Genomic DNA, 16,261 nt, shown 5'->3' with positions numbered 1-16,261 from the left:
CTAGGTTGGACACTAAGGAGGGAGAGGTGGATTTGTGTAGGTTGGTGAGGCAGTGAGATAGAGATGAAAAGGACGTTCAGCACGTTAGGGTGATTAAAGGTAAGGATGGAAATGTATTGACAGGTGCAAGGAGTGTGATGGGAAGATGGAAGGAGAACTTTGAAGAGTTGATGAAGAGTAGAGCTGAGCTTCAGCTTAAGATGTTGAGGTTCTCTTTGGGAGTGACGAGGATGGACAGGATCAGGAATGAGGACATCAGAGGGACAGCTCATGTTAGATGTTTTGGAGATAAAGTCAGAGAGGCCAGATTGAGGTGGTTTGGACATGTTCAGAGGACAGACTGTGAATATATCGGTAGAAGGATGCTGAGGTTGGAGCTGCCAGGCAGGAGGTCTAGAGGAAGAGGAGATTTATGGATGTAGTGAGATAGGACATGAAGTTAGTTGGTGTGAGAGAAGAGGATGCAGGGGACAGGGTTAAATTGGGCAAAAAACTGGGCAAGTTCGTTGGGCAATGACCACAGACTTAGCAAGTGGTTATTGTAAAACGGTGTAGCTGTGTGAAGGTTTTACCTTTTGTTTATCCATCTTTGTGCATATTTTTGTGCAGGTGTGTAATATTCTGAGTACTGCCTGGATGACTGAGATGAGTCAACTCAGGTATGTTCCTGTAAGAAAGCAAGTCCTCAGAAAGAAGTATTTAAAGTTTATTAGGTGTATTTGAGTCAACATTTTAGAGCAAATGCCAATATAAGGATTTCAGAATGAATGATAGGTGGAAAAACTACTTTGGTACGTGCTACTATCCAATTGACTTATTCTAAGAATTATTCAAATGCCCAAACTGTAATTTTTCTCGGTCTAAAGTGCTTGGCAGGATACAGTGAGGGTCTGCTGCCTTGAATCTATATACACGGCAATAATAGAATGTCCCTGATAGCTGAAAGCAAATAGAGGACATCTGGCAGTAAGTGTAAGTGGCTTGTTTCCACCTAACATTAGTGGCACTGCAGATGTGAGGTTTGTTTTATCAGGTGAAGCCTGCAACTTCTATATCGAAAAGGACTGAAAAAACGTTTTGCAACTGGTTGGTAAATTCATTAACACAGTATATAATTTCCATATCTATATAGATCTGAATGCGCCTAGTGTTGCAGTTTACAGTATATGTTTATAGATCCTTGGTTTGGATCTACCTTCCAGCAGTGTGGAGTTTGCACGTTCTCCAAGTGCTCCAGGTAGTCTGGTTTCCTTCCACATTTCAAAAACATACATGTCAGGTTTTTGGTGACTCTAAATTGCCTGTTTGTGAGGATGTGAGTGTGAACGGTTGATTCTCTGTGTATGCCTCTCTATGTTCACCCTGGGATAGACTGTCCACCCCATCTCAGTGACAGCTGGGATAGGCCTCAGCCCCCTGTCACCCTAAATGGGATAAGTTGGCTAGACTGGATTTAACGTATTAATGAAAGCAAGAAAAACAAACACAAGACAAATGCTGAGCTGGCATTTTTGTCTGTTAATAACTGGCTTGCTTGCTGTATTTTGTGTTGTTGTGTTTGCTTGATGTGGGGTCGTGTCAGTGAAGTTTTAGTTCATCATCTACACAGGTTGACAGAGGTCCATCTTCTGCAGTGACTTTGGGCTAAAATGAACTACTCCCAACAGTTCACCACCTTTTAGCAAGCACATTGTTACTAATGGAATTGATGAGGCAATTTAGATGTCTTATGAAATCCTCTTTAATTTTCAATTATTTAAATGATGCTTGACTTAATGTCAGTATTTTAGTCTGCATTTTTCACTGTCATAAAATGTGGATTATTAATGACGCTCAAAGATATAATACTTTTCCCTTTTCACACATGATAACAAACTGGCGAATGATAACAGATGCCATTTTGTGAAAGTTTCAAGAAGGAAACCAGTGTGTACACAAGTAAGCAATCAAACTCAAAATTTAAAATTGAATTCCTCGTTATTTTTTACAGATTCAGGTGACACATCATCATTAGGTGGCGAGATTAAGAGTGAGTGTTATAGGTATATTTTTTTTATCAAACTGATATTTTCTATAACACCATAGATATATATAAAATATAATGAAGAAAATATTCCAAGCAGGACCACTCATGAGGAAAAAACTGTGTCTAGTGGTGAGTTATGTTGTGTTTACTTCTTGTTTTACTTTTGATATGAACCCATTGAAATATTTATATAGCATACTGCAAAATAGTGTAGCAGAAACACAGTGTAGTACTTAAGAGTCAAAAGTCAGCGAACTGGCTCAGTTAAGTCAACCACAGTGTATCTGCCACATTACATTACACTGCCTCACTAATTTCGTACAAGTAGTCAAATATATTGTATGTATTTAATATTATTTACATATAAAGCAACTATTATTCTCAGCGGGCACATTAGAAATAAGTGTGATCATTTTGCAAATCAGCAGAGATCTCAGCATGACTCAGTCAGAATAGCTATAATCAGAATGGGTCTGTGCAGACTTCACACTCCTTGATCTGCGGCAAAGGAGCTATCAATCAGCCTGCATAGATAGGTATTCTCTTTAATCCAATCAAATGGTATAATCAGGCACAATGCCTGTGATTTCTGCCAGCCTCGTGAGATTTGTTCCAATTGAGCGGCCTTTCAGTGAGGCTTTGATTGCATTTGGCATAAAGGCATAAAGTGATGTTTTCTATCTGCAACCTTTGGAGATTTATATTCACAATAGCCCCAAGTTCTGTTGCTGAAAGAGCGAGATAAAATTTGCTTGTTTCAAAAGGGCCTAATTTTCAAGAGTTCGTGTTCAGATATTGTTCACCCTACTGCCACCCTCCTCCCATCATCTATAATTGACTTCTTTTATGAACGAGAGATGTTTCATATACCAGGCAATTTATGGGTTTATTATGAGTAAATGTTATAGAACAATTATGAAACTTATACCTCTCTCATTGAGAATCCATTAAGCATGTTTCATCATTTACGGCCATTGCAGCAATTCCCATCATTTCAGTTTAGGTGCATCACTCTACAGTCACAATTCTATTTACAGCTGAAGGTATTTCTTGTTTTATGTAGTTAAAGTTTAATGGGGAAAAACAACTTCTACATCTTTTACTGCACCAGGCCTGTTCTGAAGCCACGATTGAAAAGTAATGAAGCCAGCAGTGACAACCAAAAAAATAGGTCACCTGCACACACACACACATTTAAAATGTATGCCAGTATACAATTTTGTATCATGAAACACTGTAATTACAATTTTTTCCTGACTGTGATGGAAAAAAGTTGTATAAATCCCACCTAAATCTATTTTTACCACGTTTCCATGTTAACCACATTTTATAGAACTTGTGTTTCATCTGTGTATTTTAGAATAGCTGTGTTTAAACAATAAAGACTAATGTGTACATACTGTATCCATATGCTCAGATAAACTTTTTTTAACTTGCACCAGAACAATACTGTGAACAACAGAAGTCACACTGTGAGATTTTAGCAATGGTGGTGATTACATAATGTTTCTTTTAGTTTTTTGAAAGTAATAGTTTAAAGGTTTGGGGAAATGCAGTTTTTGAGAATGAGATAAACACATCAATCTCTAGTCTTTGACGTAAGCGTGAAACTAAATCAGGGCAGGGTGAGTTTAGTTACTGTAAGCACTGAACTTGAAGCAGAAGGAGAGTGTGAGTGGGCACCATCTAAAACTTTAAATAAATACGAACACCTCACTCTCAGAAGGACATTGTTTAAAATACTGGACTGTTTGTGATAGTGGAAGTTCACAGTTGACACCGAGATCCCTGTTTGTGTCTAAATAATCTAAACAAAATGTGCACATATTAGCTTTTTTGGAGTAATACTTAAAACTCAAGCTTTTATTTGAGATATAAAATACATTTTAACATTTTAAAAGGTTGGAAAAACTAGAAGACCTGATCCCAAAGTTAAAGGAGCATGTGGACATAAAATCAACCATGGTGGTCTAACCCCCATAGCATGAAGGATGGGGTTGCTCCAATAGTAAAAAATAGTAAAAAAGCCACACACAGACACACACACAGATAAAAAGGTTGCGTGAGGGTGATACTGTACCTTGATTGGCTTCGGGGAAGGAGATGATGGTGGTGATAGTGGTGGTGGTGGTGGTGGCTGTGGTAGGTTTAGGGGTGGTGGTGGGAGCATCTGGGTGAGAGGACAAATACATGACAAACACAGGGGGGGAAAACAAATGAGTATAAAAGCCATGAAGATAAAGTAAAGTCACTGTGAAGTGATGGTATCGCTGTTAGATAAATGACCGAAAGCTCACTGGGTGTCACCATGTGTGCGAGTTAAAGGTCTGCTGCTGAATTTTGATGCATTAGCTTGATGGCAGTGTATTAAATACTGTACTCACAACGACACTCCCACACATCATCTCGTCTCAGACCAACTGAGCTGATCATAGATTTTGTTGGCAACTCTCCTCTTTAATGTCTATTCATAGGCTACACACTGTGACATAAAATACTGACAATACTAGGGAGCACATGGTTCTTAGTGATTAGACGTCTTAAGAGTAACACGTGCTGATGTTGTACTTAGCAAGCTATCTTGACAAACAAACGTGCTTATGCATTTTTAATATCTCTAAGGAGAAGAGTACAAAATTGGCGAGGGTAGTCACAACGAAAATTTTGATACTAAACTCAAACATAATGACACAATCATTTTTGTGCAGTGCACAAAAACAGATGGAGGGAAATATAAACACATAAAAAATAAATGAACAACATCAAGCAGGGTTGTTGAGTACACAGACTTTGACCAGTGACCATTTTTCCTCCCACAGCTTTTCCCTTTTTACTTCATTAGCCGGGTAAGACTCCCCACCCTGGCAATGACCAGAGGGAGATATCAAAAGTGACATTTTCCTTGTCGAAGTGGCTGGGCTGCTCTGTTATAAAGCCACTGGCTGTGCTGCTTGCTTCAGCGACCTCTCTAGCTGCTCAGATTTCCTAAGGGTGGACGGAAAAACCTTTTGGGGTTATTTAAAGGTGAAATACATAAAAATTCTTTGATGTTGATAAGCAGGGAGATGAGTCTAAACAAAATAAAACATGTTATGAACTGTTCACAAATACAGATTGAAAAAAATTGGGCCAGTGGTGGCTGCTATTCATTGTAAATTGGAGTCCTGCAACCCCCACTGAGCTTAACAGATTCAAATCTACACTATGATAAAAGCGCTCAATTTATGCAAATATCCTCCGACGTAGGTCAAGTTGTAATCAGAAGAAAAAAAAAACTTTCCACTTCACTACGTGAAAGAATTTTGAATCAAATGGAGGTAAAAGTTGGTCATCATGGTCATGGTACATGTGTTTATGAACTTTTACTGGGGAGATAACAAAGTGGATATAAAACTGAAGCTGTAACACTCCTTTTCTGAAGGTGGCACAAGTGACACACTTTTGGCAGCTATTAATTTTCCGGTATCAAACTTCAAATTTCTCAGCTGCTGTAACTTTGCTTGCTTAAGTTTTAATTCACTACATTGAGACCTGCAGACAAAATTTACCTGTAACCTGTAAAAACCTACTCTCAAAGAGGTTTCTGGCACACAGGAAGATGTCAAAGTAAAGAGAAGAAGGCAGCATGCTCACTGTGAGATTCAGGATTTTTGTTTTCTCGTTTATGAGTCAACATTTTAATTTGTGACTATTAAATAGATATTGTATGAGAGATGTGACTGTACTTTCAAGTGCTTCAGGCTTTGCCACAGAATTTTGCTCGCGTTAACTTTGAATTGAATGTCGCTGTGTTTTCTTCGGAGGGAAAAAAAATATATATTACATAATCAGAGGGATTAGTGCTGCTGCCTCAAAGCTAGAAGGTCACCGGTTCAAATTTCAGCTGGTCAGGGCATTTCTGTGTGGAGTTTACATGTTCTCCTTGTGCTTACGTAAATTTCCTGCAGTTACATTTGTTTCCTACCGAAGTCCAAGGACCTGTACACTTGGTTAAATGGTAACTTTAAAATTGAACTCTACTGTTCACCCAGCGACAGCCATGATTGGCTCGAGCCCCACTATGACCCTTAACAGGAAAGGTGATTGAGATTATAGATGGATATTACATAATCATCACCATCAGTGAGCCACAGTGCCCTGCATGACATTTCCTTGGTTAACACAAATGCACCCACTTTGATTTATTGTATGGCAGTTCCACATACAGTTTGTTCTTTAATACACTCTCAATAGCGTATTAAAATAGTATCATTAGCCCCCAAAAATGCACTGTTAACTCTTGTTTGACAACTGTTTCCTAAAACTGGGTGGTAATCTCATTGCCAAACATAAAGAAAGTTGTATTGAAAGTAAGTATTAAAAAAATTGAAGGATAAACCATCAACCTTTTTGGTCCTTTCATGGGATTTTAAAATACAAAATTTACCAGAACCAGCGAGCACTATATTCATGGAACCAAACTCTGCAATAGAACAAGAGTTGACTAATAAATATATGAGCCCATCATCTAAATGCGTCCATCCCGAAGTTACAATTTAAAGTGATAATAAAAGATATCCTGCTGTTTGTAATATTTCCCCTAAGGGTTCAGAGGTTGTTTATCATATAAAAGTAGTCTTCCCTGAGGGCTGAAGATGTTCCTAGTTACTGCACAGGTCGTTTGATGCATTTAAAGAAAAGCGAATCAAGTAATCAAAAAACAAGCCTGAGAAGACAACGTAGCCTTTCAAAAGTCTGCCTCAAGCAAATTTTAAAATGCAAATTATGGCCTACAGGTGATCTGGATCTGCATTCAAGCTCCGCCGATGTACGGCATGTTTTTAATCTATCAACAATAGCGTTCTTTTAAAGACAACCTTGACAATCCTGAGGCTGTACAGACCAACGCGCAGACAAAGGCAGGGAGAAATGATCCATTGGGAAGTCAGCTGGCAGATGAAGCTTGTGCTGATGAGTTTCACACATGCTTGTGAGCCAACAAACTCCAGCTCAGGGGTGGTGCTGTCTAATTGGTTTTATCCCATCATGAACTGTGAGGGTCCAGCAGATGTTTGGGATCATCAGTGTCAACAACTCATTAAAAACTTAATATAAAAACAAGATTAAAAAAACAGACTGGTGAGACTGTCTAAATGTACACTACAATTGCTGTTTTTTATGGATAGCCAGTGCAATGTATCAAACAACACTGGAGCTCATTGACTTTCAAATGTGACAGGCAGAATGTGTTTTTCCTCCTGCTGAGTCACCGGGCCTTGTTTACCGATGAGGCTTATGAATCAGTGTTTCTGGTCTGAGCGAATGGAGCATGATGACAGGAAGCTTGGAGACACAGCCTGACAGGAATCATTCCTGCTAAACCTAAAGTGTTAGAGAACTCCACGTGAGCACAGGACAGGAGAATTTGCTGCATTTGCACAGTGTCAATAATCACAGCAAACAATATGAAAAAATAAAAAAATAAACCCACAGAATAACTGACACACCCGAGTGTGGTGATGTTTTATGCACCTCGTGATGTCTCATTAAGAGAGTGATTATCAGCAGCAGAGGGGTTAGCACTGCCACCTCGCAGTTACAAGGTCCCTGATTCAGATTCAGGCTTGTGGGGCTTTTCTGTGTGGCGTTTACATTGCTTGTTTATGAACGAGAGATTGAACTGTTGTCTGTCTCTGTATATTTCTACATTTTGACCCTGTGTTAGACTGCAGATCTGTCCAGGGTGTGCAACTGCTCCAGCCCCCCCATGACCCTGAACAGGAAAATCTGCCTTTTTTCAACAACTTTTCCAACCTTCCAACACTTAATTTACATAAAAAAACATGCAGAAGATTAAATTTTGCTCTGCAAATGTAACGCAGATTTCTCCCATTACTAGTGTAGCTGTGAGTGGCAGTGGATGTCCTAATTATAAGAACGCTTCAAAACCTGTATAAGGATCATTTATGCAGGTTCTGAAGCATTTTTAACATGTCTTTAGTATCACAGTAATCAAGTGTCAGTACATCCAATTCTCTAAAGCAAAGCAGAACTGTTAATAATTAATTTTCTGCACTTAGATTTACAAAATGTAAACAAATAGGCGAGGCTCAATTTGCAGCCCACAGTGTGACTCTCTTATAATCATAATTACAAGGTCTCCAATACTTTTAATCGGTGAATGCAATGCGTTCCATATAAACAGAATTTGAATAAAGGTTTAAAATGTGAAAGTAATAGACCAATTGGATTCCAAAGCTTCCAGCAAAGTTGTTTTGTAAGTGATGGAATACTTTTCCTCTTCGTAACATTATACACCAGCAACTTCACTTTCACTCAAGAGCAATTCCAGCAAATTTCAAGCACTTAAAAATAGGGGTTTTCAGGACACTTTGCACCTCTGGAAGACATGCCAGCTGCCACTTAATAGCTAACAGTGTCTTGTGGAGAAACTCCCATGTGTTTTAATGGAGAAGTGTAAAGTAAGTAGGAAGATGACTGAGAGCATCAGGGTCACTAAACATGCGGCTACTGTGCAATAAATGCCAGTGCGGGTGGAGGTGCAAGCAGGAGCAGAACTCAGTTATTGGGTAAGCAGCAGCCTGTAAACAACTTGAAACCCCTTGGCGCTAGGTCTCACTCTACTGCGAGAGGTAAAACACTGTTGGTTGTATTTTCTTACCCTGTGAAGTAAGAGCAGCAGTGAGAGTTAGAGCACTACAGACTGCATTCTTTCTGCTGTTAACATTGTTAGTGTCAGCCAGGCTCACAGTGCTCTCCATCACTTAGGGTCACAATACTCGGGAATCAGATGTATTAGAGAAGATGCTGGCCATGGCTTTGTTTTTTCTGGCTGTCAGGCAGGGGGACTGTTGGGGGTGGAAGTGCCAAGCAGAGTTTATAATTAAGTTATGTGGCTCTAATGTAGCGTTTGGAAACGTGTGCTGATATAATGGCTATTAAAAATTATATCTAAACCATTATGCATTTTGTCAGTTTGACTTTATTTAAAAACTTTATTAAATACAAATAATCACTCTTCTGACTGGCACTGAAAGGTTATGTACATCAATCTATTCTGTTGCTTAACCAAAATCTGTGTGGTTCCAAGTGACAAGTGCTTCAGATTGTCACCTATGAACATTGCAAGCTGTGCTAAGGGCTTTTTCAATCATGTAGTTTGTTTCATTTGGACTGGGTCAAGAAAAAAACACAGACACACTGTTGTCTGTTACTTTAAATTTGGTTGGTCATGTTAATACTAACTTATTATAATAACCAAATGCTCTTTGTGCCAACTATCCAAGTGGAGACATCAAAAAGTGACAGCAGGTTGTTAAACATGTATTTATGGTGTTTTTGATGTTAACAAGATACAACACCAAAATTATTAAATATCGGCATTATTAGTTAGGCTGTTCTGGGACTTCAAATATCATAAATGAAGAGCCAAAATGGGAAACAAATAACTATACTATTATGGGATGATAATTACTGCAAATAGTTACTAAAACAGAAAAAGGCTTTATCACAGTTTCAAAATAATGTATAAATGCAATCTAAATGCAGAGTATGATTCATATATATACTGTAGATATATAGATGGCTTTCTTTGCCTGTTTCCGACTGCTATTCGCTGCTATTAACCAATTCTGTAAACATCCAGTCTTTCACTGTTTCCAGTTTACTTTTTGCAGGGACTGATTTAAGCAATCGCAACCGTGAGTAGAATTAACCTACGTGTATAAAACTTTCCCTGTGCCAAATTTCACTTTAAATTAATTGTATCAGTTTTATAAAATTACCTTTGAGGAGCGAAAACCATGAGAATGCTAAAGTTACAGAGAAACAATAGACAACAGAGGAGAAATTCAAAATGTAAGGAGAAGATACTGAAAAGGACAAAAAACTAGTGTTTATATCAAAGACACACATTGTGCCTTTTCACCAATTTTGAGTTTTTTAAATTGTTAATTACAGATTCCTAACATCTGCCAGCTGTCCAAGAGGGAGAGGAAGACAACGAAGTGGACCCCGGAGGCAGTGGAACTAATGCTACAGACGGTGGCAGCAGCCAGGCTCAGTGTGAGGCATGCAGCCAAGCAGTTTGGGTTCTCCGAGACCACTATGAGAGACTGAGTCAGTGGAAGGGTGTCCTCTGATTGTGTGTCTGGTCAGAAGGCACTTCTCAGCCCTGCAGATGAAAATTCCTTGTAGGAGTGCCATTTGTATTTTGCCAGTCACGGGTTTCCACTGATGAGGCCTCAGGTGTTTACAGCCTCCAGCATCCAAACGCTCCAAACACAGTGTTTGGACAGACGCAGTGGATTGACTTCAGGAAGCATAATCAGCACTGCCTTGTTTTGTGGGCCACCGACATTACTGACCATGGTAAGGTATCCAGTGCCAGGAGGGGACATAGAGGACTACTTCAGGATTCTTACTGCCACCCTGGAAGAGTACGAGTTAAGGGAAAATCCCTGCCAACCCTAAAACTGCAAGGAGATTGGGTTTCAGCTGCCACAGATGAGGAGGAAAGTCACTGTGGCCCGAGGGACAAAAGATGCACACTGGCAGGAACTCGGAGACTATACACCTAGATATAACCACAGTTTGATTTTTTAAATTTTTTAAAATTAATTCTATCCTATAGAGTTATTCACGGACTGTTAGTAGCAGATAAAGGTGTTTACACATTGGGTGTAAATTTCCTGAGTGATTTTCTTGCGTGTCAGAAATATTTTCTGCATTATTTTTTATTTTTTTTCCCTACAGCTTGATATTTTCCCAATGGCCAATCACGATGCAGCTTGTTGAAACTTCACCAAAAAACACAAAAACATGCAATATGGTTTATTGTTTTAAGATGAACATTCTAACAAGTGAGCACACAGTGCATCGTTAAAATATGTTAAATAACGTTTGCGCTGGATGAAATTAGGAACGTATTAACGTATCACGTAGATTGAGAACCATCTGCTGTTAGCGTGGTTTCACTCAAGTTGCTGCACTGTTGTCAGTATGAACAAAGGAGTTGCCCAAAGGAGAATCATGATTAACTGGAACATTTGTATTTTTGTTGGGGCAGGTCAAGGTGTGGCAGTGTGACCCTCTGAAGATTTTGGAGAGATTGGTGGTGTGGGGCCAGTTTGAGAACTGCAGCAAATGGTTCCACAACATCTGTGTTGGCTGGAAAGAGGAGGTGCTTTTGGTGCCATGACATTTAAATTCTTCTTGTTTTGCCATGATTTTGTTAGAGATTTTCTTTTAAAATAAAAATCGGTTACTAATTACTAATCAATTATCTTACAAAATCTCTTGTCTCTAATTTGCTTGTCATTTGTAAATGATCTGCACTTACATAGCACTTTTCTACGTATTGGTACTCAAAGCACTTTGCACTACTTCCCATTTACCCATTCGCACTCACAATCACACACACACACACACACTCACACACCGATGGGAGAGCTGCTAGGCAGCAGGCCAACACTCACTGGGAGTGAATCAGTGTCTTGCTTAAGGACACTTTGACATATTCGAACCAACAACTGTGGGATTGGTGGATGACTGCTCTACCTCCTGCACCACAGCCACACTGCACAATTACCTTGTTACTTCTGATTGCTTTCTCTCTCTCCCTCTCTAGTAAATGTGTTATTATAGAATTTTAAATTCAGTTTAGTAGCTGTTATTTATGAAGTGATTTGGACAAAACACATAAACAAAAAAACTAAATGTACATAAAAAAAGTTTGGGGTTTTTGGAGTTTGTTTTAACCAATGTGGTATTTTTACCGGTCTAACATTTTGTTGTATCCAAAGCCAGATGTTTTTTTTTTAAATCACATTGTCTTTGTATCCATTTGTGTCGGCACACAAACATGTCTGATTTTATTTCCAGGTACTTTATGCTTTTTGCTTTTTATGCTTACTTACATGCCCTGCTTAGAGTTTCTGTTTAGGTATATGGCCCAGTCCATTCATGGTGGTGTTAGCGGGGAAGGAATAGGTAGTCTGTGTAAGCATGAGTGTGGTGGTGGAGGTGGTTCTGGGGCACGTCTTCCCATTAGCAAGGCGACTGTTCGGCATTATTTGCTGTTGAATTACAGTACACATTAGTAGGGGCCATGGACACAGACACATCAAAGTCATCAAAAGACTAGCTCTAAAAGGTTGGAGGCCTTCTGTGGTTTTAATGGTAGCTGTTTTTTTTTTTTTTTTTTGGTTCAAGGCTTTTAGTTGCCTACATGTTGCATTACTGTGTTTTTCTTTGTGTTTTTCTCACCATGGGGGGATGTGTGTGTGAAGGAGAGAGAGGCAACTTGCAGCCCACACTATGGGGTTTTGTTGTTTAAGACTGCGTAAAGATAAGTACAAAAAGCTCTAAAATTAACATAAAAATTATGCTCCATGCAAAGTTCCAGGTGATGGATAACCACAATCATTGTGAGCAACAACTTTAAGTGTGTTGTTACTGATCTGATTGGCAGCACATTTGCATTGCGATTTACCTGACCATGGTAACTTCTAGGCTTTAACTTTAAAGTAAAACTTGACGCCAAATGTACATCTTATGTTCTAACCTTAACCTTCTGCTTGTAATTCTAAACTATTATTAATCTTAAAGTCACTGTAAAGGTAAACCAGTCACTTGTCTGTAAACATTGTAGAGTTAAACCAGTAAACATTTTTTCATCATTTCTATGGTCAGGACTTTTTGGATAGGGCTTAAAATAGGCTTGATGACCAATGCTCGTCTCGTTACTCAAACAATGTAATATATTACTCATTAATATTCAAAATTATATTATTTTACTTGTTACTCCCTGTCAAAAGTATCGTCTTAGATTAGTTGTTATATTACTATTTAGTATATTTAAGGGTTTAAAAAAGTCGGAAGTGTTCGCTACACAAACGTAATTTGAAGTTTAGTTGTATAGGAACGTAATTCTTATGTGGTGACACAAACTTGTTCGATGACAGTCACTTAAAGATCTTCTACAAATATGCTAATGCTAATGATTTAAACACATATTACACATAGCCTAAAGTTGGACTACATTCAACTTTGCCAAGCAAACTGTTGACAGTGTGATACAATTGTGACATGAACAGAATGTTGAAGTACAGCTGCAGTGATAAGCAGCAGCTTCAGAGACTCAAAGAAAACCAAAATATCTGACCATAGACAGATCACAATGGATTAAAATTAAGAAAAGATAAAAAGGAGTGAACATTGTGAACACTTTAACCTAATGATACTGAACAACTGGCAGATTAAGTAGTAGACTGGTTAAATCAAATTTACAGTAGTTTATTAAGTCCTTTACTTCCTACCTTAGAGCTAATCTTGTTTTTGATAGTGACTCCAAATACTTAATTGCAGACTAATCCCTGACGATGTCAGCATCTTAAACATCTTGTGACTCAAACTGATTTTTTACAAAACTAGACAAAGACACTGACTACGTGCTGTCGGTATAAACTAACAGCTCTAATATAGCAGGTGGCAGAAAGCGGTTTGCTCTCCCACAGTACCTGTGGTGTTTTATTGCCCTCATCATTAGCACACCAACTTGCAGCACTGTAAATAGATATCCATTTAGCTAGTGTCCATTAAACATTAAGCATGCCTTTCCCCCTAATGTAAAAAGTAGTCTTTTCACTCTGCTAATTCTCTCTGACAATAACAACCAAATTATTTTCTGTGAGCAGTGTCTACCACAATTGATAGTGAAGTCATTTAGGGCAGAGGAAATCAGCACATTATAGAGTGTAGTGCCTTGCTCACTGACAAAATGTTATTCAGGCAGATGTTAGGACAATTTGATGGAGCGGAGTCAGTGGAGTCGATGGAGTCAAGTCTAACTAACCACATACTGTATGCATTTGCTGAATTTCACTTGGTGCCTCATCGTCAACGACTTTGACTTTCTGGAAACAGCAAAAGGAGTTTTAATCCTGGCTATGCTCATGGGGATGCTGACAGGGATTTTAGATTATTAGGCTCAGAGCCATAGCCAGCATTTTAAAAATGCTAGTCATAAACACAAATTGTTCTAATCCCCCAAGAAATGTTTGACAAGCTGCCACGAAATAGTATGCGATATTTTCAATTTGTTGTTTTTTTTCCTTCAACTTTTTAGTTTGATTTCATTAAATTTAATCTGTCAATTTTACAGTTAAAACATAGTTTAAGCCCTTCTTCATTCTAATAGGATATACTACGGCCGGAAAAAATATACATATTCTTGTGTTGGAATTTTTTTCCACAGAGATATTGAGCTGCAAGAAATGCAAATCTTTAAAATCTACCATATAAAATGTGTATGTAAATGCAGAACCCACTCCTTAGGTCATTAAAAAAGCCAAAAATAAAATGCAAGAGAAATAATACTGAGGACATGTTACTGCCTTCTATGGTAATGAATATAAAAAATAATCACAGGAAGCTGCATGGTGTGGGTGTGTTGCTATAGGCATCGGGGAAAAGATGTGATATTGCCCAGTTTGGGTAATAATATAATTTAGTTGGAAGGATTTTCATTGTACAATACAGTTTATTGACACATTTCTTCCACTGTAGTAATGTCTCTCTTAATGCACACTGTGAGCTGTATACTGTACATGCCAACAGTGAGCATCAGTACTAAGGCCCATTTAATTGTGTTACACTGACAGGTGTTTGCATTATTTTGCCCAGTACACTTCAAGCCAAACCATGTGACAGGAACACCTGTTAACTGCTGTTTATATTAAACACAGTTCATTAGCTTTACAAAGTACAGCCTCCAAATGACCTCGCTACAACAGCCTGAACAAAAACTGAACATTATCATCTTCATGTAGGGAGAGACTGTTGTATTAGACTGCAGAAAATGTATTTTGGCGTAAGTTATAAAGTCCCAACAAAGTGTATAATATAACATCTGGAGAAAGGAAGGAAATGGATAATTGGGTAGTAAAAGGTCAGTGTCAGACCAACATACCATAGACGTAGAGGATGTAGTCGTCGTAAGACTCCCCTACTGAGTTGGATGCTACACAGCGGTAGGTTCCATTGTAGGACTTGTTGAGGTTTTCGATGTAAAGATCACCGCCGGTGATGACGGCGTGGGATGGCACATCGTCATCCACCTTCACCCAGTTCACCCGCTGTGGCCTGAAATGAAAACACCCAAGCTTCTGTCAGATGTCAAAGAAATATTAGAAAAAAAAAAGAAAGGTGATGTGATGCTTTTTGTGTTGCCTTTAACACATTTATTTAGCTAAAGTAAAAAAAAAAAAAGTTCATTAGTAAACATTACTTGTTAGAGTAAATGTTTAAATGTTAGAGTAATAAATATAAGCTACAATATTTTGTTACAATTCATTGTTTAATCTGTTTACATAATGTGATGAGGTAACTTCCTGTTAACTAAAACACAGAGGACTCAAGGCTAACGCATGGGGCCTGTGAATCCAGTTCCATCCCCTGTAAAGTCCTGTATATGCAGTGTTGTTTCTTTTGTTTGTTAATTAAGATATTAAGGATAATACATTGATGAAGATTGTCTTGGTAGGTAATACAACATGTGATAAGATTGTGTTTGCAACTTTGTGCAAAGGGATTTGTCTTAAATGTAGCTGTAGAACATTATTGAATGGGAAATGTACTATTTATAATATAAATATGTTAAGAAACAACAGACACTGAATATGTTTAGTCATCAGTTCAACAGACTGAGCAAAAACACTAAACTTTTATTAACAATAATAATTTTATGTTTAAAATGTAATAAAGTTCCTGACTGTTCCATTTTTATGTTGTGTATGACACTGATAATCCAGGAAGGGTCCAAGGGGAATGCTCATAAAGTAACCAAAACAAACAGAGACCATCCAGGATGCATGAGAGTCTTTTTTGCAAATTTCAAGATTATCAATTTATTTTAAGAAAGTTTAAGGACGTAGAAATAATGTCCATAGCGGGCTGATCTCTGGCCTCTCAGGGGCCACCACAGTTCTCACAGTGAATCCAGTCAGAGCACCAGTTCTTATACCACTGTGTGTCGTTTCTCTGTTTTTCTGCTAATATCAGTATACTTTATTTTGCAAACGACAGCTTGTTTGTGACCCTTCTATGCTACCTGCCTTGAGCCGGAGCCACCAAACAGAAACCTACTCTTAATGTCCAAAAATACCAAATTCCCAATATCTTTCTCTTGTCTGCATTTTGGTTATCCAATTTTGAGTTCTCCTTTTATGTTAATGC

At 38.3% G+C, this 16,261-nt stretch overlaps 1 protein-coding gene across 6 annotated transcripts in view; it reads right to left on the bottom strand.

Annotated features, from left to right (window-relative positions):
* cadm1a (cell adhesion molecule 1a) overlaps positions 1-16,261 on the bottom strand; it is a 322,140-nt gene that overhangs the window by 36,288 nt on the left and 269,591 nt on the right. For 4 of the 6 annotated variants that reach the window (XM_067491839.1, XM_067491841.1, XM_067491840.1 and 1 more), the window contains 2 exons: positions 14,997-15,169; positions 4,107-4,196 (listed from right to left, as the gene is read on the bottom strand). In XM_067491839.1, coding sequence (XP_067347940.1) covers positions 4,107-4,196; positions 14,997-15,169 — 263 coding nt within the window. The remainder of the gene's footprint in view (positions 1-4,106; positions 4,197-14,996; positions 15,170-16,261) is intronic. The other 2 variants (XM_067491842.1, XM_067491843.1) reach the window with 1 other exon arrangement.

Source organism: Channa argus, chromosome 22, assembly GCF_033026475.1.
Source record: "Channa argus isolate prfri chromosome 22, Channa argus male v1.0, whole genome shotgun sequence".
NCBI lineage: Eukaryota > Metazoa > Chordata > Actinopteri > Anabantiformes > Channidae > Channa > Channa argus.
This window is presented reverse-complemented; position numbering and strand designations above follow the sequence as displayed.